The 27287-nt window shown below is 52.7% G+C and overlaps 10 protein-coding genes and 1 non-coding gene across 11 annotated transcripts; 9 read left to right on the top strand and 2 right to left on the bottom strand.

Annotated features, from left to right (window-relative positions):
- Positions 1-1070: 1070 nt before the first annotated feature.
- Positions 1071-2070, top strand: SEPMUDRAFT_113918 (uncharacterized protein; the record flags this gene model as incomplete). The annotated part of the gene is made up of 2 exons (XM_016901061.1): positions 1071-1175; positions 1813-2070. The coding sequence occupies 2 exons, from the start codon at positions 1071-1073 to the stop codon at positions 2068-2070; spliced, it is 363 nt and encodes a 120-aa protein (XP_016766067.1).
- SEPMUDRAFT_146846 (PLC-like phosphodiesterase) lies at positions 2012-6878 on the top strand. Its single transcript, XM_016903906.1, has one exon. It carries the CDS (start codon positions 3024-3026, stop codon positions 6489-6491), a length of 3468 nt encoding a protein of 1155 aa, XP_016766066.1. The 5' UTR covers positions 2012-3023; the 3' UTR covers positions 6492-6878.
- A 190-nt stretch (positions 6879-7068) lies between these two features.
- SEPMUDRAFT_78761 (GTP-binding protein YchF) lies at positions 7069-8895 on the top strand. The gene is made up of 3 exons (XM_016910203.1): positions 7069-7381; positions 7449-8006; positions 8196-8895. The coding sequence occupies exons 1-3, from the start codon at positions 7307-7309 to the stop codon at positions 8745-8747; spliced, it is 1185 nt and encodes a 394-aa protein (XP_016766065.1). The 5' UTR covers positions 7069-7306; the 3' UTR covers positions 8748-8895.
- A 286-nt stretch (positions 8896-9181) lies between these two features.
- SEPMUDRAFT_130595 (uncharacterized protein) lies at positions 9182-13174 on the top strand (the record flags this gene model as incomplete). Its single annotated transcript, XM_016902365.1, has 1 exon — positions 9182-13174. The coding sequence occupies one exon, from the start codon at positions 9182-9184 to the stop codon at positions 13037-13039; it is 3858 nt and encodes a 1285-aa protein (XP_016766064.1). The 3' UTR covers positions 13040-13174.
- Positions 13175-14859: 1685 nt separating this feature from the next.
- SEPMUDRAFT_146844 (uncharacterized protein) lies at positions 14860-15294 on the top strand (the record flags this gene model as incomplete). The annotated part of the gene is made up of 1 exon (XM_016903905.1): positions 14860-15294. One exon carries the CDS (start codon positions 14860-14862, stop codon positions 15187-15189), a length of 330 nt encoding a protein of 109 aa, XP_016766063.1. The 3' UTR covers positions 15190-15294.
- A 248-nt stretch (positions 15295-15542) lies between these two features.
- On the top strand, positions 15543-17633 carry SEPMUDRAFT_146843 (TAFII55_N-domain-containing protein). Its single transcript, XM_016903904.1, has one exon. It carries the CDS (start codon positions 15688-15690, stop codon positions 17452-17454), a length of 1767 nt encoding a protein of 588 aa, XP_016766062.1. The 5' UTR covers positions 15543-15687; the 3' UTR covers positions 17455-17633.
- A 166-nt stretch (positions 17634-17799) lies between these two features.
- Positions 17800-19717, bottom strand: SEPMUDRAFT_146842 (cystathionine gamma-lyase). Its single transcript, XM_016903903.1, has 2 exons — positions 18292-19717; positions 17800-18198 (listed from the first exon to the last, which is right to left on the bottom strand). Exons 1-2 carry the CDS (start codon positions 19468-19470, stop codon positions 18100-18102), a joined length of 1278 nt encoding a protein of 425 aa, XP_016766061.1. The 5' UTR covers positions 19471-19717; the 3' UTR covers positions 17800-18099.
- A 1508-nt stretch (positions 19718-21225) lies between these two features.
- SEPMUDRAFT_146841 (glycosyltransferase family 31 protein) lies at positions 21226-22771 on the top strand. Its single transcript, XM_016903902.1, has one exon. The coding sequence runs from the start codon at positions 21244-21246 to the stop codon at positions 22285-22287; it is 1044 nt and encodes a 347-aa protein (XP_016766060.1). The 5' UTR covers positions 21226-21243; the 3' UTR covers positions 22288-22771.
- Positions 22772-23313: 542 nt separating this feature from the next.
- Positions 23314-25050, bottom strand: SEPMUDRAFT_146840 (uncharacterized protein). The gene is made up of 2 exons (XM_016903901.1): positions 24588-25050; positions 23314-24528 (listed from the first exon to the last, which is right to left on the bottom strand). Exons 1-2 carry the CDS (start codon positions 24967-24969, stop codon positions 23666-23668), a joined length of 1245 nt encoding a protein of 414 aa, XP_016766059.1. The 5' UTR covers positions 24970-25050; the 3' UTR covers positions 23314-23665.
- Positions 25051-25240: 190 nt separating this feature from the next.
- Positions 25241-26442, top strand: SEPMUDRAFT_58875 (uncharacterized protein). The gene is made up of 3 exons (XM_016909477.1): positions 25241-25685; positions 25866-26237; positions 26354-26442. The coding sequence occupies exons 1-3, from the start codon at positions 25500-25502 to the stop codon at positions 26414-26416; spliced, it is 621 nt and encodes a 206-aa protein (XP_016766058.1). The 5' UTR covers positions 25241-25499; the 3' UTR covers positions 26417-26442.
- Positions 26443-26602: 160 nt separating this feature from the next.
- SEPMUDRAFT_t4 lies at positions 26603-26735 on the top strand. Its single transcript has one exon. It is a non-coding gene; the product is annotated as a tRNA-Leu (tRNA).
- The last annotated feature ends 552 nt before the right edge of the window (positions 26736-27287 follow it).

Below are 27287 nucleotides of genomic sequence, written 5' to 3'. Positions count from 1 at the left end.
CTATGTATACGGCAGAGTTACTAGTGTATGCCCACATGTGTACACGCACATGGTGCTTCTCGGTGTAGACGGTGTACACCTATCCCACTGGTAGGCCTGTTTTTGTGATGAACCTCATCACGGATCCACATTTTATTTTCGACGACGTGGGATGTAGGTTGTCGTCCTCGGGTGACTTGTCAGACAACCTATCTGTGGATCCTCCTATCGCGATCTTCCAAAATAAAACCTTTTGCCGTCCCAAATGATTGGGCTGATGAGGTCCAAACGTGGTCGGTGTGTAAGAGAGAGAGAGAGAGAGAGAGCCATGCTCACACAGCTCCGCGGCAGTTTTTTTTTTCTTCTTTAATTTTCCCAGCTTTTCGCTGGAGAGTACCCATGCACAGACGGGGGGTTGGGACCTTCGATTATGTTTCCATTCTCTGCGTGTGTCATCATGTTTATGATTTCCATGCGCGGCATACCAGGCTTACCAACAGCGGACCTGCTGTCGCACCGCCCTGTGCTCTGCCGGGGTCTGGCAATCTTGGAATCAGTAAAATTGGAGAATACCAGTCATTCGACCGATGACTGCGATGACTTCCCTGCTTGGTCTGTTGGTTTTGCTTGGTAGCGGATGACCTCAACTATTACAGACAGCATTTCCCGTCCCCAGCAGTCCCGCTCGCGTGGTAATCGAGCGCCAGAACAGAAGATTTGAGGTGGGCCCGCCGTCGCCGCCGCAGCAGCAGCCAAAGCGATCACGGACACTAGTACGGAAAGCCTTTTTTTTCTCTCTCTCCCTCTCTCGCTCTCTCCATCTCTGCCGTCTCCACCTGCTACACCTCCCCCGTCTCTTCTCCCCTTCACCGACTCGGCAGTGGTCCGATGCTGCTATAGTAGTCCCGCGAGAGCGAGACTGCCAGGTACTCGTGAGCCACTAACACCCTGCTACTAGTCGCGAGCACACCGGCGACCAGCGAGCACTGCCAGATTTTGTTCGTATTGAGATGTGATGGATATCTTTTGGCGGTGGACAGCGCAAAATGGCTGAGTTTTAGCTCCTGTCCGCGTAGCCGGGTCGCGGCACCATGCATGCCGTGACAGCAGATGTCGCATGCCGCGTGATGCGGACAGACCGTGTCACTGCTGGCGAGCCCTTGCCAGCGCAGCAGGCAGAGGCTAAGCGCGGCACAGTAAGGCGGGCAGGGCAGGGCAAGGCAAGGCAAGGCAGGGCAGGCAGACGCAGACGTGACTGACATGGTATAGAGGAAGCACCACCGGTGTGGTCGAGCAGACGGGGAGGGAAGGGGAGGGAGTGGAGCAGACAGACTCAGAGTAGTAGGCAACCGAGTGGCCGCCTCGAGTAGAGCAGCCCGCCAGCCAGCGCGCGCATTACCTTACCTTAGTCCCCGTCCCACCGCAGCGCCCGTACGCTGAGACACGAGCGAAACCAAGTGCAAGCGCAGCGCCGCCGGTAATTCCTCCTATAAATGGGGCTATCCCTGCCGATGACGCAGCGTACCTGAGGCGAGCGACTAAGAAAAAACGACGACTAAGGTAAGTAGTACCTACTATTGTGTGTTGTTGCTGGTCCGCGGTATCTGAAGCTTGGGTGCTGCACGAGGGCTGCAAGTGATATTCCGCCTGGTTCCTCGGAGTCATCGCTCGAGCGTGCTGCCTGCTTACCTTAGCTACTCTGCTCGTAACGACTGCGAGGCGGCGCCGGCTGCTATTTTGACTCTTGTGTGTGTGTGTTGTCTCTGGGTGTATGTGTGTGTGTGTCTGGGTGTCTGTGTGTCGGTGTATATGTGGTGACTACATGTGCTACAGACTGTGGTGTCGCAGCGACGACTCAACGGTGCCAGCAAAATTGAGCAAGGTTTCAGCCTTCCAGGCGATCATTTTTGGCTCGTCGCTCTCCTGGATGACCCTGGCTCTGGCAGTAGATCCATTAGACTTTCTGAGATCCTGCTCGCATCCGAACACACCTCACATACTTTACTCATGAGTGCCATCAACCGCTCTTCGACGCTTCCCACCTCAGTCACTCCTTCTGCCACCCACTGCCCGCGTCTGCTGCAGCATTGATTGTTCAGCACCCGCCCGCCTGCCTGCCTGCACGCACGCACGCACGCACGCAGGCAATCAACCAACGCACGCTCACACACACCGTACGCACGCACGCCCGCACGCCCGCCCACCCTCTCGCAGCGCAGCGCAGCGCACCAGAACGAACAGCCAGCGTTGTGCTCCACGGATCGCCCATTCACCGGAAAAGGAACCCTCTCCGTGCGCGACCGCAACGTCAAGTCGGACAAACCGGACAAGTCGGAGGAATCGTGGTCTCTGACACCGGCACGCGCGTGCTGCTGGCTGCGAGCGCATTCCTTGTGCGCGAGCCTGCACAAGGGGAGAGAGACGAAGCGGCTAAGGCACCCCACGCGACTTCACTCAGCCTTGCACGCACGCTGTGCCCCTTCCAGTCAGCCCTGCAGCAGTGCGGAGACCTCTCTTCTGCCTGGTGCAGCAAGGGAACGCAACACAGGCCCAGTTAAACATCCTGCTGCCCGGCGCACCTCTGCTCCATCCTTCGTCAGGCAACCTGCCAAAAAATCAAAAAGCACGATTAAACTCGTTCTCGGGGCCGGTCCTTTTGCGCGCTGTGCGCCTTCCACACTCCTCATCATCATCATCATCGACTTGCCTCCAGTTGGCCTTAGTAACGAACGAACCTTCCCACACAGCAACTGGGCTTCTTCTTTTCTCTTCCTTCCATACCTGGTTGTAAACGTACCCGACTCGGCCCACGCGAGTGTACCCGAGCTTTGCCTTTCCCGTCAACTCGACAGCACCCTCCCTGGACCCAACCTCTCCACGCCGGCTGTGTCGATCTGGTCGTGACAGGTCTTCATTTGACGTCGCTCTCTACTGCTGGTCACCATGTGCAGCCATTGTCGAATCGAATAGCCTTCACCCACCCCACCCCACCACCACCACCACTACGACCACCAACCACCAACCACCACCTCCTGGTCGTAACCATGAACCTATTCTCCGACAATCATCGCCTCGACAGCTATTCGCCACGCAGCGTGTCTGCCGCTAGTTCCACGTCTCACGCGCAGCAGCTGCCCTCTGCTGCTGTCCCTTCGCCGGCGAAGATCAATTCAGGTATAGCTATGAGCGTGAATCCTGCCTCGACCGGAATGAGCGCCACGTCTCTTCCCCCTCGTAGCAGCTCGTTGCACCAGATCTATCCCGTCAATTCCTACCCTTCAGTGTCTCAAGACTCCTTGGCGGATATCAGAATGTCTCCCCGCAACTATCAGTCGTCGTCGCCCATCCCGCGCCGGACTTTGTCAGATCGCACATTTTCGGAGCGCTCTCCGTCCCCACATTCTCGTGCTGGCCACTCGGGGGCGATGGCAGAAGCAATCTCCAACAATGGTCGAGCTCCCAGTCTGCTTCGAAAGCTGTCTCGTGGAGCTTCCAACAGACTGCGTCGCCGCGCTTCTACCGCCCACTCGATGCGTCTACGAGACCAGAGCGCAGGACCTCTTCTCGTTCGTCGGCGTAGTGATAGCAATGGCGCGTCAGACTTCCAAGACGTCTCGGACCTGGACCTGGACAGCAATACCGAAGATCACGATGACTATCCGCCCTACATTAAGGATCGCAATAACGCCCTCGGTATTAATGTCGGTCGACCCACTGTTGCCCCCACCAGCACCGCGAGCACGTTCGTCGGCGGTATCGCCCCATCTTCCTCTGCCCTTCTCGAGAAGGGAACGTGGGTGTGGAAACTTACTCGACGCAATCGGAAACGCATCCAGTTACGTTTGGATTCCAGCTCGGCGAGAGTGTGCTGGCATGGTAAGAAACCTGATAAGTCTTTCTTCATCGATGACGTCCGTGAGATGCGTATTGGAGCACAATCGAGGAATGCGCGAGACGACATTCAAGTTGGTCTCGACCAGGAAGATTTGCTCGTCAGTATTGTCTACTGTACTCCAGAGCGTTTCAAAGGACGCATCATTAAGACTATGAACATCTTGATGCCTGATAACTACATATTGAAGCTGTGGACGTCAGCGCTCAATATCGTCACTCGAGAGCGCATAGAATTTATGAATGCACTCTCATCAAATCCCGAAAAGGCGGAAAAGGGCATGGCCATCGCCTGGAAACAGCATATGGCTCTCAAAGACTCCGCGGATGAAGAGCGTCTTGATCTGAAGGATGCCATGTCGATGTGCCGCAAGCTGGAGATCAATTGCACCGAGTCTGCTGTCAAGACGCACTTCAAGGCCATCAGTCGCGATGAGCACATGTCTCTGGATTACAACCAGTACAAGGATTTCATCCAGTCATTCCGGGAACGAAAAGACATCACTCATATCTTCAAGAATTGGCAGCTTGGCACTGATCACGACATGGACCTGGAAACTTTCTTCGACTTTATGCGCCAAGAGCAAAAAGTCGACGTCGACAAAGACCGGGCGTACTGGCAAAGTGTCTTTGACAAGTTCGCACGTCCTGCACAAAACCGCCCCAGTTTACCAGACGCTGTTCCAAGTTCCCTCCAGAAAGTGTGGACAATTCAAAGCTTCCAGAGCTTCTTGACCTCATCGTACACCTCGCCGATCGCGCCTTTGGTAGGCGAGCCTATACTGGACAGACCCTTGAATGAGTATTTCATCTCGAGCTCTCACAACACATACCTGCTCGGGCGACAAGTGGCCGGCACGTCGAGCGTCGAAGGTTACATTGCCGCATTGGTGAAGGGGTGCCGTTGCGTCGAGATTGATTGCTGGGATGGCGATGATGGTCGCCCAATTGTGACACACGGAAGGACGATGACGAGTAAGATTCCTTTCGAGGATTGCGTCTCTGTTGTTGCCAAGTATGCCTTCCACAGCTCGCCATACCCATTGATCGTCTCTTTGGAAGTCCATTGCAACTCTGAGCAACAGCTCATTATGGTAGACATATTGCGCAGAACTCTCGGTACCATGATGATCACGGAGCCCATTTCAAGCAACACTGTCAGCTTGCCTTCGCCAGAGGAGCTCCGTAATAAGATTCTGATCAAGGTCAAGGCCTCTGCCGAGATTGAACAGTCCCAATGGCTGAACGAAAATATCACAGGGCGCAGCAGAGCTCGCAGTTTGACGTCCAGCTTCGGTCGAACTCCTTCGACAGAGAACACGAGCGCCATGTCGTCTCCTGCAGTGTCCAGCTCGGTTGCGACAAGTCCGTCCGAGACCAATGCAGTCTTCACTCCTCGCGGATCTGGCGCCGTGACCCCCAGCAGCTCTGCAGACGATAGTGACGAGTTACGGCATCCCACGGACAAGCCGAAGCGCCGTGTCAACAAGACTCGCATCGTCCACGAACTAGGCAAGCTTGGCGTGTATGCACAAGGCATTAAGTTCGGCGCTGGCTTCCTGACACCAGGCAGCAAGGCCTACAATCACATCTACTCCTTCAACGAGAACACCTTCGATGACCTGTGTACAAAGAAGACTGACAACAAAGCCATCATGGAGAAGCACAATGTCAAACACCTCATGCGCGTCTACCCCGCAGCGAAGCGGGTCGATTCATCGAATTTCAACCCCATGACCGTCTGGCGCCGTGGAGGACAGATGGCCGCTCTCAACTGGCAGACCTACGATGTTCCGCAGCAGATCAACGAGGCCATGTTTGCCGCGGGAACGGATCGTCTAGGCTATGTCTTGAAGCCGGAAGAGTTACGACACGCCAAGCACCAAAATGTACTGGAAGGCACCGAACTAGCACAAAAACATGACGAAAAGGGAGGCAAGAAAAGCGTGAGGTTTAGCGTCGACATCATCTCCGCTCAACGCCTGCCACGACCACGCAACCAAACCTCCGGTGCTGGCATGAATCCGTACATTGAGTTTGAGATGTTCTATGCTGAAGACAAGGAACGTGTCAGCACGAAGCCTCAGAACAGTATGGACGGGTCAGGACAGGATCTTCCGTTCGAGAAGGTGCTACCGAGCCGCAGCCGGACGAGGATTGTTGAAGGCAATGGTTTCGACCCTCAGTACCACCAGAATATCACCAGTTCTGTCGAGACCAAGTTTCCCAGCCTGGTCTTTGTGCGCTGGACGGTGTGGAACGCCCCCCAGGGCAAGAAGTCAGGCTCCAATGGTGTGCTACTCGCAGCGTATACCGCCAAGCTCAGTAGTCTGCAGCAAGGTTACCGGCACCTCCCGCTATTCAACCCACAGGGCGAACAGTATCGCGATGCGAAGCTATTCGTCAAGATTAAGACCGGCACACCTGTCGCGCTGCCGGCACCGAGGGACGAGAATTGGTTCTACGACCCGACCGTCTCGCCCAGGGATACAGGCCGACCGGAGCGTACGTGGCCACAGCGCCTCTTCAGCCGCGCTCCCAGCCAGAGGCGCAGGGAATACAGTGACATTTCCGCACCCTTGAGTCGCACCTCGAGCATGGACCGTGAGTCCTTACGATGACCAACATTTTTTATTTATGATACCCGCGCACTTACTTGGAGTTTCTGTCTTGGGATTATCGGCAGACAGCGGGCGTGCTGTACCGGATGGCATTCTTGATAACATACAGTCTTATACCCCATTGCGCGAGTCTTGTTGGGCATATCATACGTCGGAGCGAAGCACCTGACCAGAGATGGATTGCGTGATGACAAACGCAGAATTTCATTTGTTATTACATTGTACAATAGTTGTTGAGCTCTCGGATGCTCCAGGGTTCCATTTTGCACATCTGTCCTACTGGTTTAGGGAGATGATGTGCCTGTATGACGAGCCCTTTGCAGTTGCAATGCAAAGAGGCAACGATATTAGAATATGAATGGTGAACGCAGTCGCCGCCTCAGCTTTGTGCATTTTTTCTTCCACCTTGTTCGCCTCATCTCGATTACCGACCTTGTCCAGAAGCTCTCGATGGGCGATTGCGAGAAGCGTCGTTCGTAGCTCTTGCCTCAGGCAGCACTCGCACGGTTGTCACTTCCGCCCGCTTCGTCGAAAGCTCTTCTTTCTGCAACGAAAATCCATCACCCTCCTCCTCCTTCTTCCCCTCCTTCTCTATAATACACCACAACCTCACCACTCCGGACGACAGGCCACAGTCGTCGCATTCATTCGCCAAAGTGTCGCTCCCTGTAGCTTCACGACTCATCCTCTTCTCTTCTCACATCGCAGCAGGTTCTGCATTCTTCGCGCACACGAGCTCTCTTCGGGCAGCGCCTAGAGTCACTGCACTCCACATCAGTGATCAGATCCGAACATACGCGAGCAAAAAGAAGAAAATGCCACCAAAGAAGGAAGTGAAGCAGGAGAAGGTCCTACTGGGACGACCGGGCAACAGTCTCAAGAGTGGGATCGTATGTACGGCGACATTGTGCGTGCTCTGCGCGTGCGACCTGGATATTCCACTGACATGACATCCAGGTTGGCCTTGCAAACGTAGGCAAGTCGACATTCTTCCAGGCAATCACCAAGTGCCCTCTCGGTAACCCTGCCAACTTCCCGTATGCCACCATTGACCCAGAAGAGGCGCGAGTCATCGTGCCTGACGAGCGCTACGACTGGCTTTGCGATCACTACAAACCCAAGTCGCGAGTCCCTGCCGACTTAACTGTATACGATATTGCCGGACTTACTCGTGGAGCGTCTACCGGTGCTGGTCTCGGCAACGCCTTCTTGTCGCACATTCGAGCCGTCGATGCCTGCTTTCAAGTGGTGCGATGCTTCGATGATGCCGAGATTATTCACGTTGAGGGCGATGTCGACCCGATCCGTGACCTCGAGATCATTGCTGAGGAACTCCGAATTAAAGATATCGAGTTCGTCGAAAAGTCGTACGAGAACATTCAAAAGCAGACGCGCCGCGGTGGTCAATCACTCGAGATGAAGAAACTCAAGGAAGAGCAAGCGTGTATCGAGAAGGTGCTGGAGCATCTGAAGGCAGGCAAAGACGTCCGCAAGGGCGACTGGTCACCAAAAGAGGTAAGTCTGTATCCTCCCCGATCACTACCATTATATGATGAACCAGAGACTTGTCTCTATAATCCCAGCTCTTAGAAGTCTCACAACGCGAGGCATCATGTTAAGAAATCCGATCTGATCAAAGCAACCCCATTGTCAAACTGTGTTGATACCAATGGTTGCATGTCGGCTGATCACTTCATCGTGCAGGTCGAGTTCATCAATCCGCTGTTTCTGTTGACGGCGAAGCCCGTGGTGTTCCTGGTCAACCTCAGCGAGAAGGACTACATTCGCCAGAAGAACAAGCACCTGCCTAAGATTGCGGAGTGGGTCAAGGAGCACGCCACTGGGGATCCGATCATCCCGATCTCGGTGTCGTTTGAGGAGCGCTTGTCCAGATTCGAGACCCAAGCAGAGTCAGACGAGGAGGCAAAGAAGCTAGGTACCAGATCGGCTCTGCCCAAGATCATCACAACGATGCGGAAGGCCCTCGATCTGGGCTCCTTCTTCACCACTGGCACAGACGAAGTCCGACAATGGACGATACGGAATGGCACCAAGGCACCCAGAGCGGCAGGTGTGATTCACGGCGACTTTGAGAAGACCTTCATTCAAGCGGTTGTGTACAACTTCAACACGCTCAAGGAGCTCAAAGACGAAGCAACGGTCAAGGCACAGGGTAAGGTGATGACCAAAGGCAAGGATTACGTCGTGGAGGATGGAGATATCCTCTTAATTAAGGCAGGAGCTGCCAAAGCGTAGTTAATGTCTGGACTCCAGCTATCTCTCGACTGGTCACCGGGCGCGGTAGAGAGCGACGGGCCCTTTAAGTGCCGTGTCCATAGCCGCGACCCTCTGAGAGTGTTGATGAAGAAGGATTGCGGTCCATATATGAAAGCGATTGAACTCGTGCCAACTCATACCATCACCATGTGCTCGTTCCTGAGGATGTGTCGTGCTATGCGTACATCGCATGCAGACGTGGTGCTATCACGTAGAACTCGTGTCGTGTGATGGGATGCGATCGACATATTGTCACATGAATGCGACCTGCCGAGAATAGCTCAGGCGGCCGTTGATGTTTCCATCCACTCAGGTTCACCACCACGCACTCAACCTCTACATGTAACAAATACATACACCTACGTGTGCCTTTCCACTACATCCCACCCTCGCCAGATGATGCGCGCACTCTCATGCACCCGCTCAACCCATACGTGCGTGCCTTCTTCAGAAGCGCGCTGCCCGCGCAATGTCAGCCCATCGGCCACCACGTCTTGCTCGTGCCTACCACCGAAGTCCTGCTCCGAGCCAAGGACCGCGATTCGAATACGTCCTACGCTGATTTGGCCGGTACTGAGGAGTTCCTTGCCAGTCATGTGCTACGTGTGCCTGGAGGAGGACCCCCACTGAGTTCAGGCGGCAGCGGCGGCGGCGGCGGCAATGCGCGCGAGAACAAGAACAAGGCCAAACAGTATACCACGATTAACGGCCGTACGGTCGTGATCAAGGACAGCTTCGTGTATAGCAACAAGGGGTTCAAGACGCTGAACCAGGCGCAATTGCTGTCCGATTTCATCTACTATCCAGATACTGCGGATGGCCAACAATGGCTAGTGTACTACATCTCGCGGCCCTTGATAGGAACATATCAGGCCACACCCATCATTCCCGCCGTCATCAGTGATGCGCCGAGCCAGGAGCGCAAAAGGGTGCTGGCAGAGGTATCAGGGGATGCAGGCGCATCGGGTCCAGCGACAGGACCGCTATTACCAAAGAAGAAGGAGATTAAGGGGTTTGGAGATCTGCTGGTTCAGTTCCCCATGATTTCGCGACAGATTCACAGCGGGCTGGAGCAGGTGATTCGTGATTTCTTAGCAGCCAACGACAAACCGCTGCCCAAGCCCAAGTCGCGAAGCTCCTCTTTCAGCTCCCAAGCTTCACGACCATCAGTCAGTGACTCCGTGTCTTCGCACAAGTCGTCATTGTCCGGAACTAGCTCCATACACGCCACGTCCCTGAAGTTGGAGCCTGAGGAGGAGACACTGCGGACTGCGCTGGAAACAGCCATCATTGCTGCGATCGATTTGTTCCAGAACGTGGATAAACAGCAGTTGTCGATTCTAGGAGCAAACACGGACCTCACCGGACCAGTGGTCGAACGCATGATTGAGCGTTATGTTACGGAGCAAGTCCACGACCAGAACCTATTCCCTAGAGTATGCGCCATCCGCCGGCCGGACGACTCAGACCTAGACTCGAAAATCCGCAAAATGTCGGATATTGACATCGCTCAGGTCGGCATACCCGCTGACGGTGGAATGAAGTCAAAGCGTGCGCTGGCAGTACGACTGAACAAAGGAATTGAGATATTCAAGAGGATGGGTGTTGCCAGCAGCCCCGAGGAGATGCTGGAAATTCTGGTCAAAACCCAAAGAGTGATTACAGAACCCGATGACACTGACGACGAAGTCACTGCAGATGGTACCCTGTCCGCCGGTGGCACAACCTCTTTGACGATCAACGCTGATATTCTTGTGTCCATGCTGCTCATCGTGGTCTTGCGCAGCGGGGTGAGGCATCTTCATTCGCGACTGCTGTATATGCGTTACTTTATCTTCATTGATGAGGTTGAGAGTGGTGAGCAGGGATATGCTTTGGCGACGTTTGAAGCAGTGTTGTCGCACTTGTCTAGCCGCTCAACCACACTGCGTAAAGCTAGCAAGAAAAATAGGCTGTTATGGCAAGCAGTCAGGACTGGAGACGTCAAGGCTTTGACCACAATCTTCCAGGTTGCAAATGTCTCCGAAGACACTATTTATATGCCCGCTTCACCACTCGCAACGTCTCCGGACTCTTCCGAAGACGAAGAAGATACTGTGGACTCTTTGCTCGACGGCGAAGCGACTGGAGATCCCGATTTTGCAACAGTCAATGGCTCACTGCAACATGTGTTCCCCTTTCAAAAGCCACCAACACCGCCTCCTGAGCTTCCTCCGCGCAAGGTGAAGAAACATGTTTCCATGGCATCTCTACCCCGAAGTCAATCTGCTTCGTCGGCATACTCATCCCGGTCTCATTCGCGGCGAAAAAGTATGGATTCGGATGATGACTACAACGGCGGAGGAGATCTGTCTGTGGACAAGCTCGCGCAGACGCAAGATGGAGATGGGAACTCTGTGCTGATGATGGCAGTCGAGGCTGGCAAACACGAAGCGCTGAAGTTCCTATTGAGCTTGCCTGCACATTTTCGTACCAGCTTCATACTCGAGGACGTGAACAACGATGGCGCAACGCTATTGACAGCCGCGGTCCAGTCCGGAAATCGGACAACGACCGACGAGCTCATTCATTACCTCGATAACAATGCCTCGGAAGACGAGCTACGACACTACCTTGCGATACAGGACAATAAGGGTCGTTGTTTTGCACACTACCTCTTCCACCAACCCCACCTCATTCAGCGATTTGGGAAGAAGCTTCCCTGGCGACTAAAAGACAAAAATGGACAAACGCCACTGTTCGCATTGTGTAGATCCTACGATCACGAGCAGTACCATGGTATGGTCGAAGAGGCTCTGAAGATTGCGACGCAAGCACAAGGTGATGGCGAGCCTTTGCATCTGGACGACCATGTTGACGCAAAGGGCAACACTCTTCTGCACATCATGAATGACATGCGTCTCACCACGCGGCTGTTACGCCATTGCGACTCGGATGTGAATGCTGCCAACGACAAGCGCTTCACTCCTTTGATGGTGGCGAGCAAGTATGGCCGGGTAGATCTGGTTCGAGCACTCTTTGGAGATCCACGGGTGGACATGACTTTAAAGGACCTTCGTGGGCTCACAGCTGTTGAACTGGCCAAAGATGATGATGTGAGGAATCGTATCGATGATCTGACTCTGCTTTCAACGCCGCCCGATGCCGACGGCCGCACCACCACCGTAGTCCGGTCTTTCTTTGTGGAAGATGCTACCGTGCGGCTTGTCCTCAAATCTGGTGCCCCAAACTCCGCCGGCCTCATTACCGTAACTACAAGTCGACGATCGGTCGCTGATTTCGAGAACTTGTCGAGATGGCTTGCCATTGAATGTCCAGCCAGCTGGATACCGACCAATTTCAAGCTCTCATCACCATTCTTAGTGCCATCCAAGCCGTCGCGCGCACTTCTCAGGGATATTCAGCTTCGAATGGATGCGTTCTTTCACCACTTGCTCTCCCACGGCACTTTCTCAACGCACGAACTGGTGTGGGAGTTTTTCCTGGTGCCAGAGTTGGACTCAGATATGCTCCTCGAACGCAGCAGACGCAAAGCAGAAGCACGCGTCGACAACGTCAAAGACGACTTTGAGCCCATCTCGGACACGTACGAAGTTGAGAATTTCGTCGAGCACGCCCGAGAACAAATCAAAGGCGTCACATCGGCGACCAAAAAAGTCATTCGCGAGATCAATAAACATCGCATGCTCAACAATGATATCTCGGATGCTCAAAATCTTGCATCATCCGCTTTCGAAACCATCAATTTTCTCCCTTCCCAATACGGCACTGCGATCGCACGCTACACCAAACTTCTCGCTCCGACTGAGTCCTCACCCTTCACCGCCATGTACTACAGTCTCCACTCCTCACTGTGTTCCTCCTCGGCCCTCCAGACCTCGACCAACCGACCCGCATACCTCATCGGTTCGATGCAGCAAGCCCAACGCACCATTGACCGCAGCAAAAATAGCATTGCGCGGAGCAACCGGTGGACACCCAATCTGGGCATTTCCTTCTTCGAGGATGCGAAGAAGTCGGTCAAAATGGATGCGTGGGAAAAGGCGTCCAAGGCGCGAATGGAGTACGAGGCGTTGGGGAGTGAGTTGCGCTATACGCAACAGACGATTGCCGGGGAGTTGGCGGTCTGGCAGGACGAACACGTGAGAGCAGGGAGGGAGATGTTGAGACGTTTGGCGAGGGAGATGGTGGTCAAGGAGAAGGCGAGGTTGGAAGGGATGAAGAGGGCTTTGCGGGCTGCTCGAGGTGGTGGTGGAGGGGTGGGGAAGTAATGTCCATGACGGAAGAGGAGGAGGTGGAGGATGGTGATTGACAGAGGCAATATCATCATGTATATTATACTAACTAGCAGACCACGCGTTCTAGTAGTAATGGGTAATGTTAGTCAATTTCGCCATTTCGTCAAGTCATACGAGATATCTTGGTACAAACAAAACTTGAATACATTTTTTTTTGCCTTGCGCCTTCGCTGAATCCCATCAAAATACAGCAGCATTGCGTAATACACATCATGCCAGTGTTGCTTCGTCTTTAGTAGTACAACCACTCAATCACTCAATCACTCCGTCAGTCATTGTTGCTGTTGCCGTTCCCGCTGCCGTTGCCGTAACCGTAGTTGATGTCCACCATGACCACACATGGCAATAACAGTCTTCAACATGGCCACAATCTTCTCCCGATTGTGATGATGATTGCTCCTGCTGCTGCTGCAACAGCCGCCATCATACTGATTCTCACCGTCCTCATATCCACTCTGCAAGGCCTCCTCCGCCAACCGCAGAGGCGTCAAACCCATTTCATTCCTCAAAAAAGGATCTGCTCCGCCTCGCAAAAACACCTTCACCATGCTCGCGCTCCCCGTCAACACTGCACAATGCAAACTCGTGTTTCCGTCGGGCATTGCTTGGTTGGGATCCGCGCCCGCTTGTAATAATAGTTCGGCGACGTGGATTTTACCGGGAAAGATGGCCCAGCTCAAAGCCGTGGAACCGATAAAGTTGGTTTTGTGTAAGTCGGGAGAATATGCGAGGAGTAATTCAACGATTTCGACGCTGGAGTATTTGCAGGCGTACATGATGGGGGTGACTTTGTATGCGTTTTCTTGGTTGACGTCGGCGCCGTGTTGGAGGAGATGGCGGACGATGGGGAGGTTGTTGCTGCGACAAGCTTGATGGAGAGGACTGCTTGCGGAGCGGGAGTTGGACGGGGAAATGTCTGCGCCGTTGGCGAGGAGGTATTTGACGACTTGGAATTGGCCGTGAGAGGCTGCGCCAGCCAATGGGGAGAGATGGCCGGATTTGGGAGGGGCGAAGGCCTCGAAGATTCCGGGGACGAGGACCGAGGAGTTGATTATTGAGGGACCTCCTTCCAAGAGAGCGGATTGCATGGAATGGAAGTCACCGGCACAGGCTGCCATGAAGAGGGCGTTGGCGATATTTTGACTCGTTGATTTGAGAGGTGAGGCTGGAGGTTGAGCTGGGAGTGGAGTTTGGGCCATGGGGGAGAGTGAGGTGGGCGAGGGGGGCGGCGACCAATGTGAAAGTGTGAGCTGAAAGGCGGGTATGCAAGTGATTTCGGGCGATAATGAGTCTAGGTTGCGTGGCCGTGTCATGGTCGATGTTCTGGTTGTCGTCAGTGTTTGCGTGAGGTGAAGGGGAAAATATTGTTAAACACGTTGGACGTACTGATCTTGACCTTGATACTGCGGTTGGGGTTGCTGTCTGAGACTGTTGCTCAGCACGCAGGAGTCTCGTCGCTTGCGGCTGTCTGAGTGTTCAAGTGCGGGTGGTGAGTGCAGGTGTTGGCGGAACAGCTGGTAAGACTTCATTGTATCGAAACCCATATTGGAGACACACACAAGGTGAGGTGAGTGAGGGAAGACAGTGTGGGCAGAAAGTGAAGGAAGAGAGAAGCAGAAGTATAGCCGACAGAAGCGATGTCATACTATTATTCTCCAGGCCATGTGAGTAAGGTATCTTAGGCAGAGGAGAGGTAGTAGGGGTGTTCTGGTCCGTGTATGGCTACCACGTAGGAGGTAGTCCTAGTCTGACTACAGGAAGAGAGCTAGTTGGGGGGGGGGGGGCGCCCGGTGATGTCGGGCTGGTCGGGCGCGTCGGGCGCGTCAGATGCAATTTCCAACGAAGACGGACGACGACCGTGTGACGCCAAGGTGCAGATGTTAGATTGGTATGGAGACATTGTCGTCGTCGCTCGTGCACTGCAGCGGTGGGCAGCGAAAAGGGCGGAGCGTGATGCCGCGAGTTTCGGTGAAGAAGGATGCGGATTCATGCAGGCGGGGACAGCTCAGCCCTGTCGAGGAATGTTTCCTGCAGGAAGTACAGATTCCCGGAGAGAACACAGAACATGCACCGAGAGCGCCATTGTATTCATGTGCCGCCGTACTGGCACCGTTGATTGCTGATGGTCGCACGTGATGATGATGTTGATGATGATGATGATGATGATGATTTCCCCGGTGACGATGATAGCGATGAATGAGACAGCGGAGAAGGAGGATGAGGAGGAGGAGAGAGCGGTGGGGGTGGCGGTGGTGGTGGTGGAGGTGTTGGTGGTGGAGGAGAAGGAAGAGGAGGAAAGCTGAGCTGAGCCAGTGTGAATTGCTATCGATAAGCAAGATGACACGGGACGGACCCAGCGCGGCGGCACCAGGCGCCTTCCTCCCGCGCTTGTGATACCCTTGCATCCTTGCGCCATTCATGATTCACCCACAGCCGCAGCTGCACTACTTTGTGCACTCTACCCTTTGGTACGACAGTGACACTACCGACATAGCCACGCTCATGCTCATGCTCATGCTTACACCTCAACCTCCTGATCGCATACCACACATCACCGGTGTGCAGTGGGCAGAGTGGGTCTCGTCGACACTGCCACCCTCCCACTCTCCCGCGCAGACACGATGCTCAAACTGAAGATTGGCGCCGGTACCAAGGGCGCACAGAACAACAACAACAACGCCTCCGCTGATGGGCAGAGGACCCCACAGACTCCTGCAGCGAGCGCTCCCACTCCGGGCGGTGGCTTCAAGCTGAAGTTGAGTGTCTCCCAGCCGCCAACGCCTAGCCAGCCCGGCCCTTCGTCGACCTTTCCGCAACCTACCGCGACGACTGCCGAGAAGAAGAAGCGCACCTACACGAAAAAGAACCCCGACGCCATTCCCAAGAGTAAGAAGCGCGCTCTCGAAGATGATGGCGCTGCACCGAACCCCAAGCGCAAGATCTCTCTCAAGCTAGGCACTGCCTCTGGTGCTCCCGCGAGCGACGCATCCAAAACTGGGCCCAAGCTATCACTGAGCAAAAAGCAATCGCGACCTCAGCCCAAGCTGCTCGACATCCGGGCGCGCGGTAAAGTGCCGCCGCGGCCGAAAGGTGTTGGATATGATTCCGAAGACTCGGATACGGAGAAGGATCCGGCGATACAACAAGCACTCATACTGCGCATGGAGGCGGGACCCGATGCCGACTACTTGCGAAGTGCCATTACCGAGGGCAGGATTGGACCACATCCCAGTCAGGGAGACGCAGAGGTGTCGTTCAAATTCATTGAGCGGAATTACAGACGCGCCATGATCAAAATACAGGGCAGGTGCTATGCTGCAGCGCTGGTAGACTTGCCTTGCGTGGTGGAGTCCATGAAGAGCTTTGATAAGAAGGGGTGGTGGAAAGTAGCCGATATTGCACAGATGTTACTTGTGCTGGGACGATGCGAGACGGAGGAGCAGGCAAAGATGATGCCTCTCCCGAGAGAGGTGAACAAGGATACCTATCAATACGCACATGGACTGACGCCGCCGATGCATTGGGTACGAAAGCGACGATTCCGAAAAAGATTGAATTATAACGAGGTTCTAAATGTGGAGGAGGAGGTGAACCGATTATTACAGGCAGATAAAGAGTGGGAAGAGCGCGGAGGAAAAGTCACGAGCGCGCGAGCGGGCGATGCACAACAGCATGAGCAGGGAATGCAAGACTTGCCGGAGGAAGATGACGAAGCAGATGGTGATGAGCAGGGGGCCGATGGAAATGGATACCACTTCAATCTCGGAGACGAAGACGCCGAAGGAGAATTGGACGATGCGGTGGAAACGGTCGAACACGACGAGGAAATGGAAGAAGGAGATCCCGACCTCGAAGCAGGGCTCCAAGCCATGTTTGACGAAAACGAAGACGAAGGCGCAGGAGACATGTCACAACTCGTCTCCGACTCTCCCGCTCCCATTGTGGACCAAGCAGCTTCGATGACTGGTGTGGAGCACGCACTGCAGCCGCAGCAGCATCCACAACTACAACAACACCATCCATCCGACATGGACGCCACCCCAGTCGGAACGCCGGCGGGAGAGATGACGGAAGAGCACTCTGACGACGAAGGTGAAGAAGAAGAAGATGATGATGAAGAAGACGAGGAAGACGAGTCCGATGACGACGACGACGACGATGCAGATTCTCCCGATGTGGTGGATGAAGATGCGGCAGCCAAAGCAGCAGAACGTGCGCAGCAGTTGGAGGAAGTGGCCGACTTGCAACGAGAGGTGGAGAAGGCTCGCAGCAAGGTGGCAAGTATGACGAATCAGCTGTTGGCGCAGCGGGAGAAGAAGAAGTTGTTGGCGTTGGAGGAAGAGCTGAATATGAAGAAGCAAGTCTTTGGATTGGATTTGGAGGATTGATTCCTCTCAGGCACCTGAGATGCTTTACAACTTGGGGAACAGTACAGTAGAGTGAAGCAAACAACAAACCATGATTGGGTTGCAAGGAATGGCCTTTTCTACCTCATCAGGATAAGGCACCCTATCTTTACCCAGGGTAGTATACCTGGATATGCTAGTATCGGTATATACGCCTCAAATGTAGTTTGCCAAAACAGATCAAGGAAAAGATAAGAAAAGAAAAAGAGAAAAGTGTCTTGCGACATGCAACAACAGTCAAGTCAAGTCAAATCATCGTTATCATTCATTAATCTCCTACTACCTTAGGTATTTATCTTCCTAGGTAGGTAGGTAGGTACGTGTAGGTAGGTAGGTGTGTAGGATATATCTCCCACTGGGATTTTCTTTCCCCATTCATTCTTTCTTTCAGTCCGCCCGCCCGCCCGTAGAATTGGAGCTCTTCTCCTCTTCTTCTTCTTCTCTTCTTCATCATCCTCTCCCAAGTCCATAGCATTTCAAAAAGAAAGCAAGCTCTCTTCTAAGTACTTTTTTTTATCATCATCTCAATTGTAATTTGTACTGGCTTTTTTTTTCAAGTTCTGGTGTCGTGATGTTGATGTTGATGTTGATGGGAGGTGTCGAATTTCTACCCTTGGTGAGTAGGTACTAAGTCGTCGTCGTAGAAGAAGAAGTTCCATTCGTAGAAGAAGTAGAAACGACTTTTTCCAAAGCTTGTAAAATGTCTGCGACGAGATCTTCAGAGTCCTGTGTGGAAGAAAGAAAGAATGTCAGTATATCTTGTATATAATGAGAAAAGAGGAAAGGAAGGAAAGAAGGCAAAAAAAAGAAAAATCTCACCTCAACCCCACAAGAAATCCTCACCAAATCATCAAACACCCCCGCAGCCTCTCTCTGCTCCTTAGGAATTCCCATATGCGTCATACTCGCAGGAACCTCAATCAAACTCTCCACACCACCCAAACTCTCCGCCAACGTAAAGATCCTCGTCGCCTCACAAAAGCGATTTGCAGCAGAATTTCCTCCTTGAATCCGAAACGACAACATGCCCCCTCCCATACCATCGCGATGTTGACGGAGTGCAATCGCGCGTTGCGGATGATTCTCGAGACCGGGATAGTTGACTGCGAGAACGTGTGGGGAAGCGTGGAGAGCGGAAGCGACAGCGGTGGCATTGCGAGTAGCTTCTCGGGCGCGCAAATGGAGAGTTTTGAGGCCGCGGTGAGCGAGCCAGCAGTCAAAGGGGCTAGGCACGGCTCCGATGGCGTTTTGGAGGAATTTGAGACGGTCGTGGAGAGAGTCGGAATTGTAGGCTGCGACGCCCATGAGGACGTCGGAGTGGCCGTTGATGTATTTGGTGACGGAGTGGACGACAATGTCGGCGCCGTGGGAGAGGGGGTTTTGGATATATGGGGACATGAAAGTGTTGTCGACGACGACGAGGATGCCGTGTTGGTGGGCGATGTGGGCGACGGCGCGGATGTCGACGAGGGAGAGGGTCGGGTTGGAAGGGGATTCGATCCAGATGAGTTTGGTCCGGTCGGGTTGGATCATGCTGGCGACGTCGAGTTCGATGGAGGGAGAAAAGGTGACTTGGACGCCGTGGGCAGAGGCGACTTTGGTGAAGTAGCGATGAGTGCCGCCGTAGACGTCGGAGACGGAAATGACATGGCTTCCTGCAGCGAGACTCTGGAGGATAATAGCAGTGGTGGCGGAGCCAGAGGAAAAGGCGAGAGCGTATTTGGCCTGTTCGAGGGCGGCAATGGAAGTCTCAAAGTTCCATCGGTTGGGGTTGGAGGAGCGCGTGTATTCGTGCTCGCCGACGGGTTTGCCGACAGAGGTTTGCGCGTAGGTGGTGCTGAGGGAGATGGACTCGATGACTGCGCCCGTAACAGGATCGTGGGGCGAGCCTGCGTGGACGGCGAGAGTGCCAAACTTGTGGACGGGCGATGGGGCTCGTGGAGGCGTCTCGATGGGCGCATGGCCATTGATGATCTTGTTAAGGCCTGGGACCGTCATTTTCGTCGTCTTGTGTGTTTGTGTGTGTGTGTGTACGTGTGTGTGTCGCGGAAGGTGGTAGTCTGGTAGAGGATCTTCTCTTTGTTTTTGTCCTCTTTTTTTTTCCTCTTTTTCTTTCTTTTTTTTTGTCGTTGTTTTTCGCGTCGGTTCACGTCGGTTTTATGGAGTAATCAATATTTTAGCTGGGCGGGTGCAACAAGGATTGATGACCTCCACTAGTATCGTTGGTGACATGGACCAATGCCCGATGATGATTAATGACCACGAGACGTTGTACTATATGTAGTGACTAGTATAGTACAAATCCACCCAGTGCGGCGTGCCTGTAGGTCGCCGGTCGGTACAACGCTGGGGGGATATACAGGTCAGGTACTTTTATATATACCTACTTGGGCGACAATGGCGTGCTGAAGTTTAAATAATACACGTACTGTACCTCTCAGCTCTCAGCTCTCAGCCTTGTATTTCACTTGAGCAGCTGACTGTTCAGTCTCGTGAATGCCTTGATCAGCCACATTTCTCACTACTATACACACGTGATTGTCATGAGCATTTATTGATTATTAACTGGACACATGTCCAACAGTCCAGGTCATTTATTCAAATTGTCCCTGAAATCTCCTATCTCCTGATAAGGTACCTACCTACTTGTACTACCTCCTGAGTCCTACTGTCCTAGGAGATATTTGAAAGTTAAAAGTTCAAAGTTAGAAGGATAAATTATAAATGTTGGTTTCGGACTCCAGCTCCTTTTTCCCGTCTACGAATCGTAAATGCCAAGCACATTCCTAGTCGCCTCTTGATCAGTCTTTCTGCACCTAATCGTAGTTGGGGAGTTAGGGCTAATTAGGAGGTAAGGTACCTGGTAAGGTAGTTTGAAGATCTAGTTCAATAATCAGTTCCCGTAGTAATCATGAAATCACCCCCCGTCGGACATGGCCGTGCCCCTTTCCGTTCGTGACCTTGTTTGTTCTGTCTTGATTGGGATCTTTGCGACACCTTACACTGCCCAGCTTACAGCCCTTACTTGTTACCGTACACGTGGACACGAATTATCATCACCTCCCTTACACGACCTGACCTCTACAGTGTACCTTACATGCACTGCTCTCAGTGTCCGACCCTTTCTTTTCTTGTGTGAGGCAGCGGCAGACACACACATTCTTTATTGTTGAATTAATATCGTCTCGCCAGAGGGGAAGTGGAAGTGGAAGTGGAAGAAGAAGAACAAGAAGAAGAAGAAGAAGAAGAAAAAGAAGAAAAAGAAGAAAAAGGAACATGCCTCCTCCTCCTCCCTCGGCCAGGATGGTGCAGCTGCTTGTCGCCACCGCCCTCGTATTCCTCTTCACCGGCGCCTACTACTTGCTTACTCCGACTTCACTGGGCACCGACCCTCTCACCACCACCACCGCCACCACCGCCACCACTGTCCGCTGGCACCACACCGCCCCGCTGCCACCCGCCCCCAACATCACCCTGGACATTGACATTCTCAAGCAGCTCCACGTCCCCAACAACTTCACCTACCAGAGACACTGTATCCATGCCCGAGAGAAGACGGGCTTGCACCGCGAGTCCATTGTGGATATCCCACATCCGCTGTTCCATCATGACCAATTCCAGGAAATCGCTCTCGACGAGCGCTTCGAGCCCGACTCCAGCTATCCAGCCATCTTACCGCCATGCCACGCTGCCATTGAGATCGAGGTGCCCGACTTCCGCTCCCATGCCCACACCAGCACACGCGCTCTGATGCTGGGAGTCGCCACCACCATGAAACGCATCGAAGATTCTCTGCCCACCTTTTCCCGATGGCTTTCCAACACCGGATCACCTCTCGTCGTCCTGTTAGTCGACCAGACCGACCTGAAAAATGTCGAAGAGGACATCCTCCGCACGCAAGCCCAGGCCGAGGCACTTGCCATCGAGCTCATCTTCGAGCCCTATCACCACACATTCGAGCACGACAGCGAGGGACTCAAGAATTTCGGTCTCGCCACTGTTCTCGACAAGAATCGACGCGAGGAGACCAGGTGGTTTGGCATCATCGATGACGACACCTTCTTCCTCTCGCTGCAGCGCATGCTCGAGAACCTCGCTCCCTACTCCCCGGAATCGCCCTGGTATATTGGAGCTCTCACCGAAGGCCACACCAGAGTCGCCAAGGAAGGATTCAAAGCATGGGGTGGCGCCGGCTTCTTCATCTCTCCGCCCCTGATGCGCACTCTGGCCGAGCATGCCATTGAGTGCACGCGCTTGGATCAGTTCTTTGGCGATCTCCTCTGGCGTGACTGCATTCAAGACGTCACCTCGCCCACCGTGCACTTGACCGAGATGCGTGGTCTGAATCAAATCGACATGTGGCACGACATCTCGGGATGGTATGAGGCCGGCTTCAATCCCATCCTCACCGTGCATCACTGGAAGAGCTGGCACTTCTACCCCGTCGCCGTGGGTCACATCGTGGCCGATGTCGCTGGTCCAGATTCTTTTCTCCAACGCTACCAGTTTGGTAACCAAACCGTCTTTACCAATGGTTTCAGCATCGCCGAATATCCCCATGGCATGCCAGACTTGAATCTGGTCGAATTGACCATGACAGAGGACGTCAACGTCGTCCGTGCACCACCGCAGCTGGAATTTCATCACAGCATGGGCCATACTCGACCTGCTCTGGAACTGGGACAGGACAAGATTCAGTGGAGATTTGAGTATGCAGTCCAGACTTCGGACGGTATCGTGAGGCAGTTTTACACGAAACGAATGAATGATGATCGAGATGTCAGCATTATCGAGATTGACTGGCGGCATACGTGATTTGCTGCCATTCCGCCACGGAAGAGAAAAGACGAAGGAATTAAAACTCGCCACGCGGCACTATGAATTGTACTCTGTGTCTCCACCAGAGACGACTACGACAACAGAAGAGGCTGCTTTCGGAGCCAAAAAACACTCTCTCTTGGGCTCTCGAACCGCGATGCCAGTCTCACCCACACACGTCATTCACGACAATGTCAGAGCTATAGGCGATAAAGAATACGGAGACGGAAGTGTATTTCTGGGCTGGTTCCGAGAATTCATAAATCTGCCTCCATGAATGCCAAATCAGTCAGCTCTATAGGATGAAGGAAGAGCAGAAAGGGAATGTGAGAGAGGCGAGAATTTAAAGTCTACGGCAAGATGATGTTGATTTGAGAATTGCCAAGTCGAGAGGGATGTGCGAATGTGCGCATGTGTGAGTGTCTGTTGTGGGCTTGTATGTTTACGTGGAAGAGAGAGAGAGAGAGAGAGAGAGAGAGATGACATGATACCCTTTGTTCAATTTTGGGCAGCAAACAAGCATATTTTATTCACCTACCGGCGCAGCAGCCACGGCGTACACGTTAGTCTTAATGAGGTACTGAGGTAGTAATACACGACGAGTGACAAACTTCAATTGAAGAAGAAGGGGAAGGAAGAGAGTGTGTTATTACCTCCGTAGGTACCTAGGTAGGTATCTTGTACTAGGTACCTAGGTTATGTTATGTACCTAACACAACATCGATCGATAAATTAAACAAACCAATATAAGTAATCCAAGCAAAGCAAAGCAAAGCAATCCAAGCAATTACATTACAGTACCTATACTTTATCTAAAACAACCAATCAATCAATCGATCGATATTGATATCGGTATCGATATCGATACATTCCAAACTTACATAACTAGGAGTCTACCTAGTAAACTAACATGTACGTATACAATAGATAAACAAACAAAGGAAGAAAGGAATCAAGTTCTAAGGAGTACGGTAGGGGAAAATAGGAAGAATGCTTAGGAGAGAGAAGAAGAAAAGAAACCAAGTTGAGATCCTCCTATTCTTCTTTACTACCTGAGGTACTTTACCTTAGTCTAAAAATACCTACTACCTAGGTACCCTATTTGGTACTGATATGTAGGGACTTTAGTTACTGGGACTTAGACTTGGGACTTTACTTAATCAGTCCAGTAAGTCAGTCAGTCAGTCAGTCAGTTTTATGCTCCTCTCTCTCTGAAAAGAACGAGAAAGAAGGAAACACCACAAGCCAAATATGCATTTCCGGAAAAAGTGCACTCTCTGTAACTTCCAACTCCACCATGCAAAGCGTTCCCCCTTGCCTCCCTGCTGCTGCTTGGAGATGAATCATCATCATCCATCATCTTGATGAGATCACCTCAAGTACGGTCTTGTCTTCTTCTCAAATTCCTCGTCCTCCGCATCAGCTTCTTATACTTGTGCTTCTTCATCTTCAACTTGCGTTGCCTCTTGACTGAAATGAGTAGCATCCGGTTGAGCCGGGCCGCGCTAGGAGCATTTCGGATGAATGCAGGCCTGGAGGACGACGCTCTCCGCTCGTGTTGCTGTTGACGCCGCTGCAGGAATGCTCGCTGGTTGCGGTACATGCGCTCCCGGAACCCACTACGACCCTGCTGCTGCTGCTGTGCGAGTGGGTATCCCTCAATGGCTGGTGTCACACTTTCCTGGCCTTCGGGGATGCGGACGAAAGGCGAAGTCGATGCCGTGTACGTGGTTTGGCCACTTTCGCTCGTGGATTCTGTGATCAACATGGTGGTCGCGTAACGCGTCTGTTTTGGTTTTGATGTGCGTTGCTTCTTCTCTGTTGCAGCAGCAGTCTTGAGCTGATGTTCAGGGAATGGCTCAGGTGGTGGAGGAGCCTCAAATGGCCTGAATTGTGCGACCATCTCTTCCAGAGTCTTGAGGCGTGGTGATCCGTCAAGATGTTTCACTCCGTTTGCTTCTGACATTGACGCGGAGCTGTCCTGGATCACCTCCCATCGTACGCCGTCTTCTTCTGCCTGCTGTCCTGACGATCGGGTGTTCATGTCCTCAAAGAGGTGGCGCAGTGCGTAGACTACATCCTCGGGTCTTCGCTCGGCCGAGTTGCCATTCTCCCACGGATCTCGTTGCTTTTGAGACACAAATATGCTGTCAAAGGTCGCGGGAGTGGAAGGAGGCGGTATCGTCGTGGTCAACGACAGCGGTCGATGGAGGGAGAAGAAAGATGACATGCCGAATTCTGTTTGAGAGTGGCACACATGAGTATGTGATCGGTTGATAGGGTCGAGGTGGACTTACCAGAACTTGACATTTGCATGCCCGGTACCGCAGGAAGTCCAGCAAACTGGTCTTCCTGCTTGTCGGGGACTCCAGCAGGTCGTGAGCGCTTGGAACGCGTGACTCTCTTTGTGCCTCGCTGCGGCTGCTGCTGCTGCTGTTCCTGCGCTGTCGAATCTGCAATGGCCGCCTTCTCCTCCGCCACCGGCTTGCCATCACTCGCGGGGTCCCCTGGCGGACATGACGATGACGCCTTGCTGCTCGAGTGTCGGCGCTGATGGGGCTGTCGGCGCGCAGCAAGGCACTGGGTGGTGCGTTGGACTGCGCTGGTCGTGCATGTGCTCGATCCGGCCGCAGCGGCGCATGTGCGATTCGCAGCTCGGGCGAGCGATTTGGAGAACATGGCTCTCACTAGCCACAGTGTGAGAGTGGTATGAGGCCCTGGCAGGACTGTAATAAGGTCGGAGGTCCAGGTCCACGGAGGGGTTGCGGTGTGACGATTGGTGAGAAATGGCGCGTGATGGGTGAGGTTGTAGGCTTAGTGTAGGCGGTCTGCTTGCTTTCCCGCTGTTCGCCGTCGCCGACCCAGCCCCCAGCTGTCAAAGAACTGCCTTTTGCAAGCCCTTATCTGATCTTAGGTAGGTACATACTTAGATATCGCAGCAAGATCGTGAACCAGACCTATCTGCAGGCCTGTCAGAACAAAGAAGCACACCCACATATCGTTCTATACCTGCTGGTGGTGGTCACCCACTTCGGGACTGGGCTATCGATCAAGCGCTCTCGGAAGCCCCTTGTTCCGAAAATATAAGTAAAAACATACCAAATACATGTGCCCCAGACACCATCGTCTCTCAAAGTCTATGCTACTCTACTACGGAAGACCCCTATAATTTTATTTCATCTGTCTCGCCAGAAGAACAAGAACAAGCCATGGGCGCATCCACTGCCGAGGATGATCGTAGACGCGAGCTGCCGACAGAAGCAGCGCTGAGCGAAGCTGGCGAGATCATGATCAAAGACAAAGATGGCAAAGAAATTCCTCTCAAATCACTATATACTGGAAAGCCTGCAGATGAACGACAACTACTCATTTTCATCAGGCACTTCTTCTGTGGCGTAAGTGCTTACCTTCCTCGGGGTCTGGAGTGGCAATATCACTGCGATACTACATGTATGCTATGTGAACAGTAAACTTTTCGGAACCATTCATCTCACTCACCGCACTCTGCATGGACTTTGAACATGAGTATGGGTAGGGAAAACCGATCATGCAACTAACAGCACTGCCTTCACCAGTCTTGCGAACAATACATCCACGCCCTCACCCAAGACCTTCACCCGTCAGTTCTCTCCCCAGCCAAAATCAACCTCACGATCATCGGCGACGGCGAGCACATTCTCATAACCGACTACGCCAAACGCACCTCCTGTCCCTTTGAAATCTACACGGATCCTTCTGTTCAAATCTACAAAACACTGGGGATGATCAGTTCCCTCAAACCTGCACCAATTACACCAACGTATCACCAGAAGACCTTTCTGAGAAATGCTCTGGATTCCACGTGGACGGCACTCACGTCGGGACATCCGTTGTCTGCGGGGCCAAGTGCGCAGAATGGAGGGGAATTTCTGTTTCAAAATGGGGAATTGAAGTGGTGTTCAAGAATGGTGAGTTGTTGTCCTTTTTTTTGCTTCTTCTTCCTTTGTGTGTGTGAGAGCGATGGATGATGCAATTTGCTTTAGGAGTGATATACTGACATGAAGACTACCTACCAAAATTCTAGCGAAACACAACCGATCATACGGAGACGGCAGAGTTGAAGGAGATTTTAGGTCTTCAGGCATAAATGAATGAATGAATGAATGATTTCGCTACCCCTAGAGTGATCTCCTTTGTATCTCCTAAGTAGCCGAAGATTCACCACATCTCCTTGAAAACTTCTCAACACCTTACCCTACGAACTGCCCTTTAGTTCAACAGTAAGGTGTCTAGTGGCTAATATATACCTGGCGGCTACTCCCGCTCGATAAAAGCTGTTGTGGCCGAGTGGTCTAAGGCGGTAGATTTAAGTCAGTCTTTGGGACTCCCATTCGTGGGAATCCCCCAAGATATTTGCGTAAACTCTACTGGAGAGATCCGCGCGAGTTCGAACCTCGTCGACAGCAAAGAAGAACGGAATGTTGATACAGTCTTTATTTTTCGATTTTTTTTGTTTGGTAGAGATATATATAGGTGTGAATTGTTCGAACGCTAGCTAGTAGTTAGTAGTGGGGTAATTAATGAATGAGGTAGTGAAGTAGTTTTGCAATATCTTACATATATATGTATGTAGAAGAACGAGTACGTCTAGCGATCCCTATTTGGCCTGCATTGATAGAGGTCTACGACGACGCCGCTACTAGAAGCTATCAATCTCAAGTGTAGTAGCATCGTACGAAGGTTGTGTCTTATACTGCAGAACCGTGATAAGACATGTCTTCTCCAGTGTAACACCAAGTGAAGTCTGATATGTGAGGCCGCCAAATGAATATCTGCACATAGCCTCTTTGTGCCACTGAACTTCGCCTCAATATAGCGCGCCTCAGTCTACTGCGCAATTCGCTTTCCGTAACAGGCTTGCAGATTGCATATGATATACGTCGCGCGCCATTCAATGTTTTTGTGCCTTGCATTGTCGCCCGCGTCTCTGATCTTCTTGATATCTATCTAATGAGCTC

This window comes from Sphaerulina musiva (assembly GCF_000320565.1).
Source record: "Sphaerulina musiva SO2202 unplaced genomic scaffold SEPMUscaffold_1, whole genome shotgun sequence".
NCBI lineage: Eukaryota > Fungi > Ascomycota > Dothideomycetes > Mycosphaerellales > Mycosphaerellaceae > Sphaerulina > Sphaerulina musiva.
The sequence above is the reverse complement of the archived record's forward strand: the minus strand, read 5'-3'. Positions and strand labels throughout refer to the sequence as shown.

What these genes read in the sequence shown, in the direction of transcription:
- SEPMUDRAFT_146843 (XM_016903904.1), top strand. Translation starts at nt 15,688, where the DNA reads ATGCTCAAACTGAAGATTGGCGCCGGTACCAAGGGCGCACAGAACAAC.
- SEPMUDRAFT_146840 (XM_016903901.1), bottom strand. Translation starts at nt 24,969, where the DNA reads ATGTTCTCCAAATCGCTCGCCCGAGCTGCGAATCGCACATGCGCCGCT. An exon ending in CATGCAAATGTCAAGTTCTG is followed by an intron (nt 24,529 to 24,587) that starts GTAAGTCCACCT and finishes ACTCTCAAACAG; the next exon opens with AATTCGGCATGTCATCTTTC.
- SEPMUDRAFT_78761 (XM_016910203.1), top strand. Translation starts at nt 7,307, where the DNA reads ATGCCACCAAAGAAGGAAGTGAAGCAGGAGAAGGTCCTACTGGGACGA. An exon ending in ACAGTCTCAAGAGTGGGATC is followed by an intron (nt 7,382 to 7,448) that starts GTATGTACGGCG and finishes CATGACATCCAG; the next exon opens with GTTGGCCTTGCAAACGTAGG. An exon ending in GCGACTGGTCACCAAAAGAG is followed by an intron (nt 8,007 to 8,195) that starts GTAAGTCTGTAT and finishes TTCATCGTGCAG; the next exon opens with GTCGAGTTCATCAATCCGCT.
- SEPMUDRAFT_146846 (XM_016903906.1), top strand. Translation starts at nt 3,024, where the DNA reads ATGAACCTATTCTCCGACAATCATCGCCTCGACAGCTATTCGCCACGC.
- SEPMUDRAFT_146841 (XM_016903902.1), top strand. Translation starts at nt 21,244, where the DNA reads ATGAAACGCATCGAAGATTCTCTGCCCACCTTTTCCCGATGGCTTTCC.
- SEPMUDRAFT_146842 (XM_016903903.1), bottom strand. Translation starts at nt 19,470, where the DNA reads ATGACGGTCCCAGGCCTTAACAAGATCATCAATGGCCATGCGCCCATC. An exon ending in GGATTTCTTGTGGGGTTGAG is followed by an intron (nt 18,199 to 18,291) that starts GTGAGATTTTTC and finishes TCTTCCACACAG; the next exon opens with GACTCTGAAGATCTCGTCGC.
- SEPMUDRAFT_58875 (XM_016909477.1), top strand. Translation starts at nt 25,500, where the DNA reads ATGGGCGCATCCACTGCCGAGGATGATCGTAGACGCGAGCTGCCGACA. An exon ending in TCAGGCACTTCTTCTGTGGC is followed by an intron (nt 25,686 to 25,865) that starts GTAAGTGCTTAC and finishes TGCCTTCACCAG; the next exon opens with TCTTGCGAACAATACATCCA. An exon ending in TGAAGTGGTGTTCAAGAATG is followed by an intron (nt 26,238 to 26,353) that starts GTGAGTTGTTGT and finishes CCAAAATTCTAG; the next exon opens with CGAAACACAACCGATCATAC.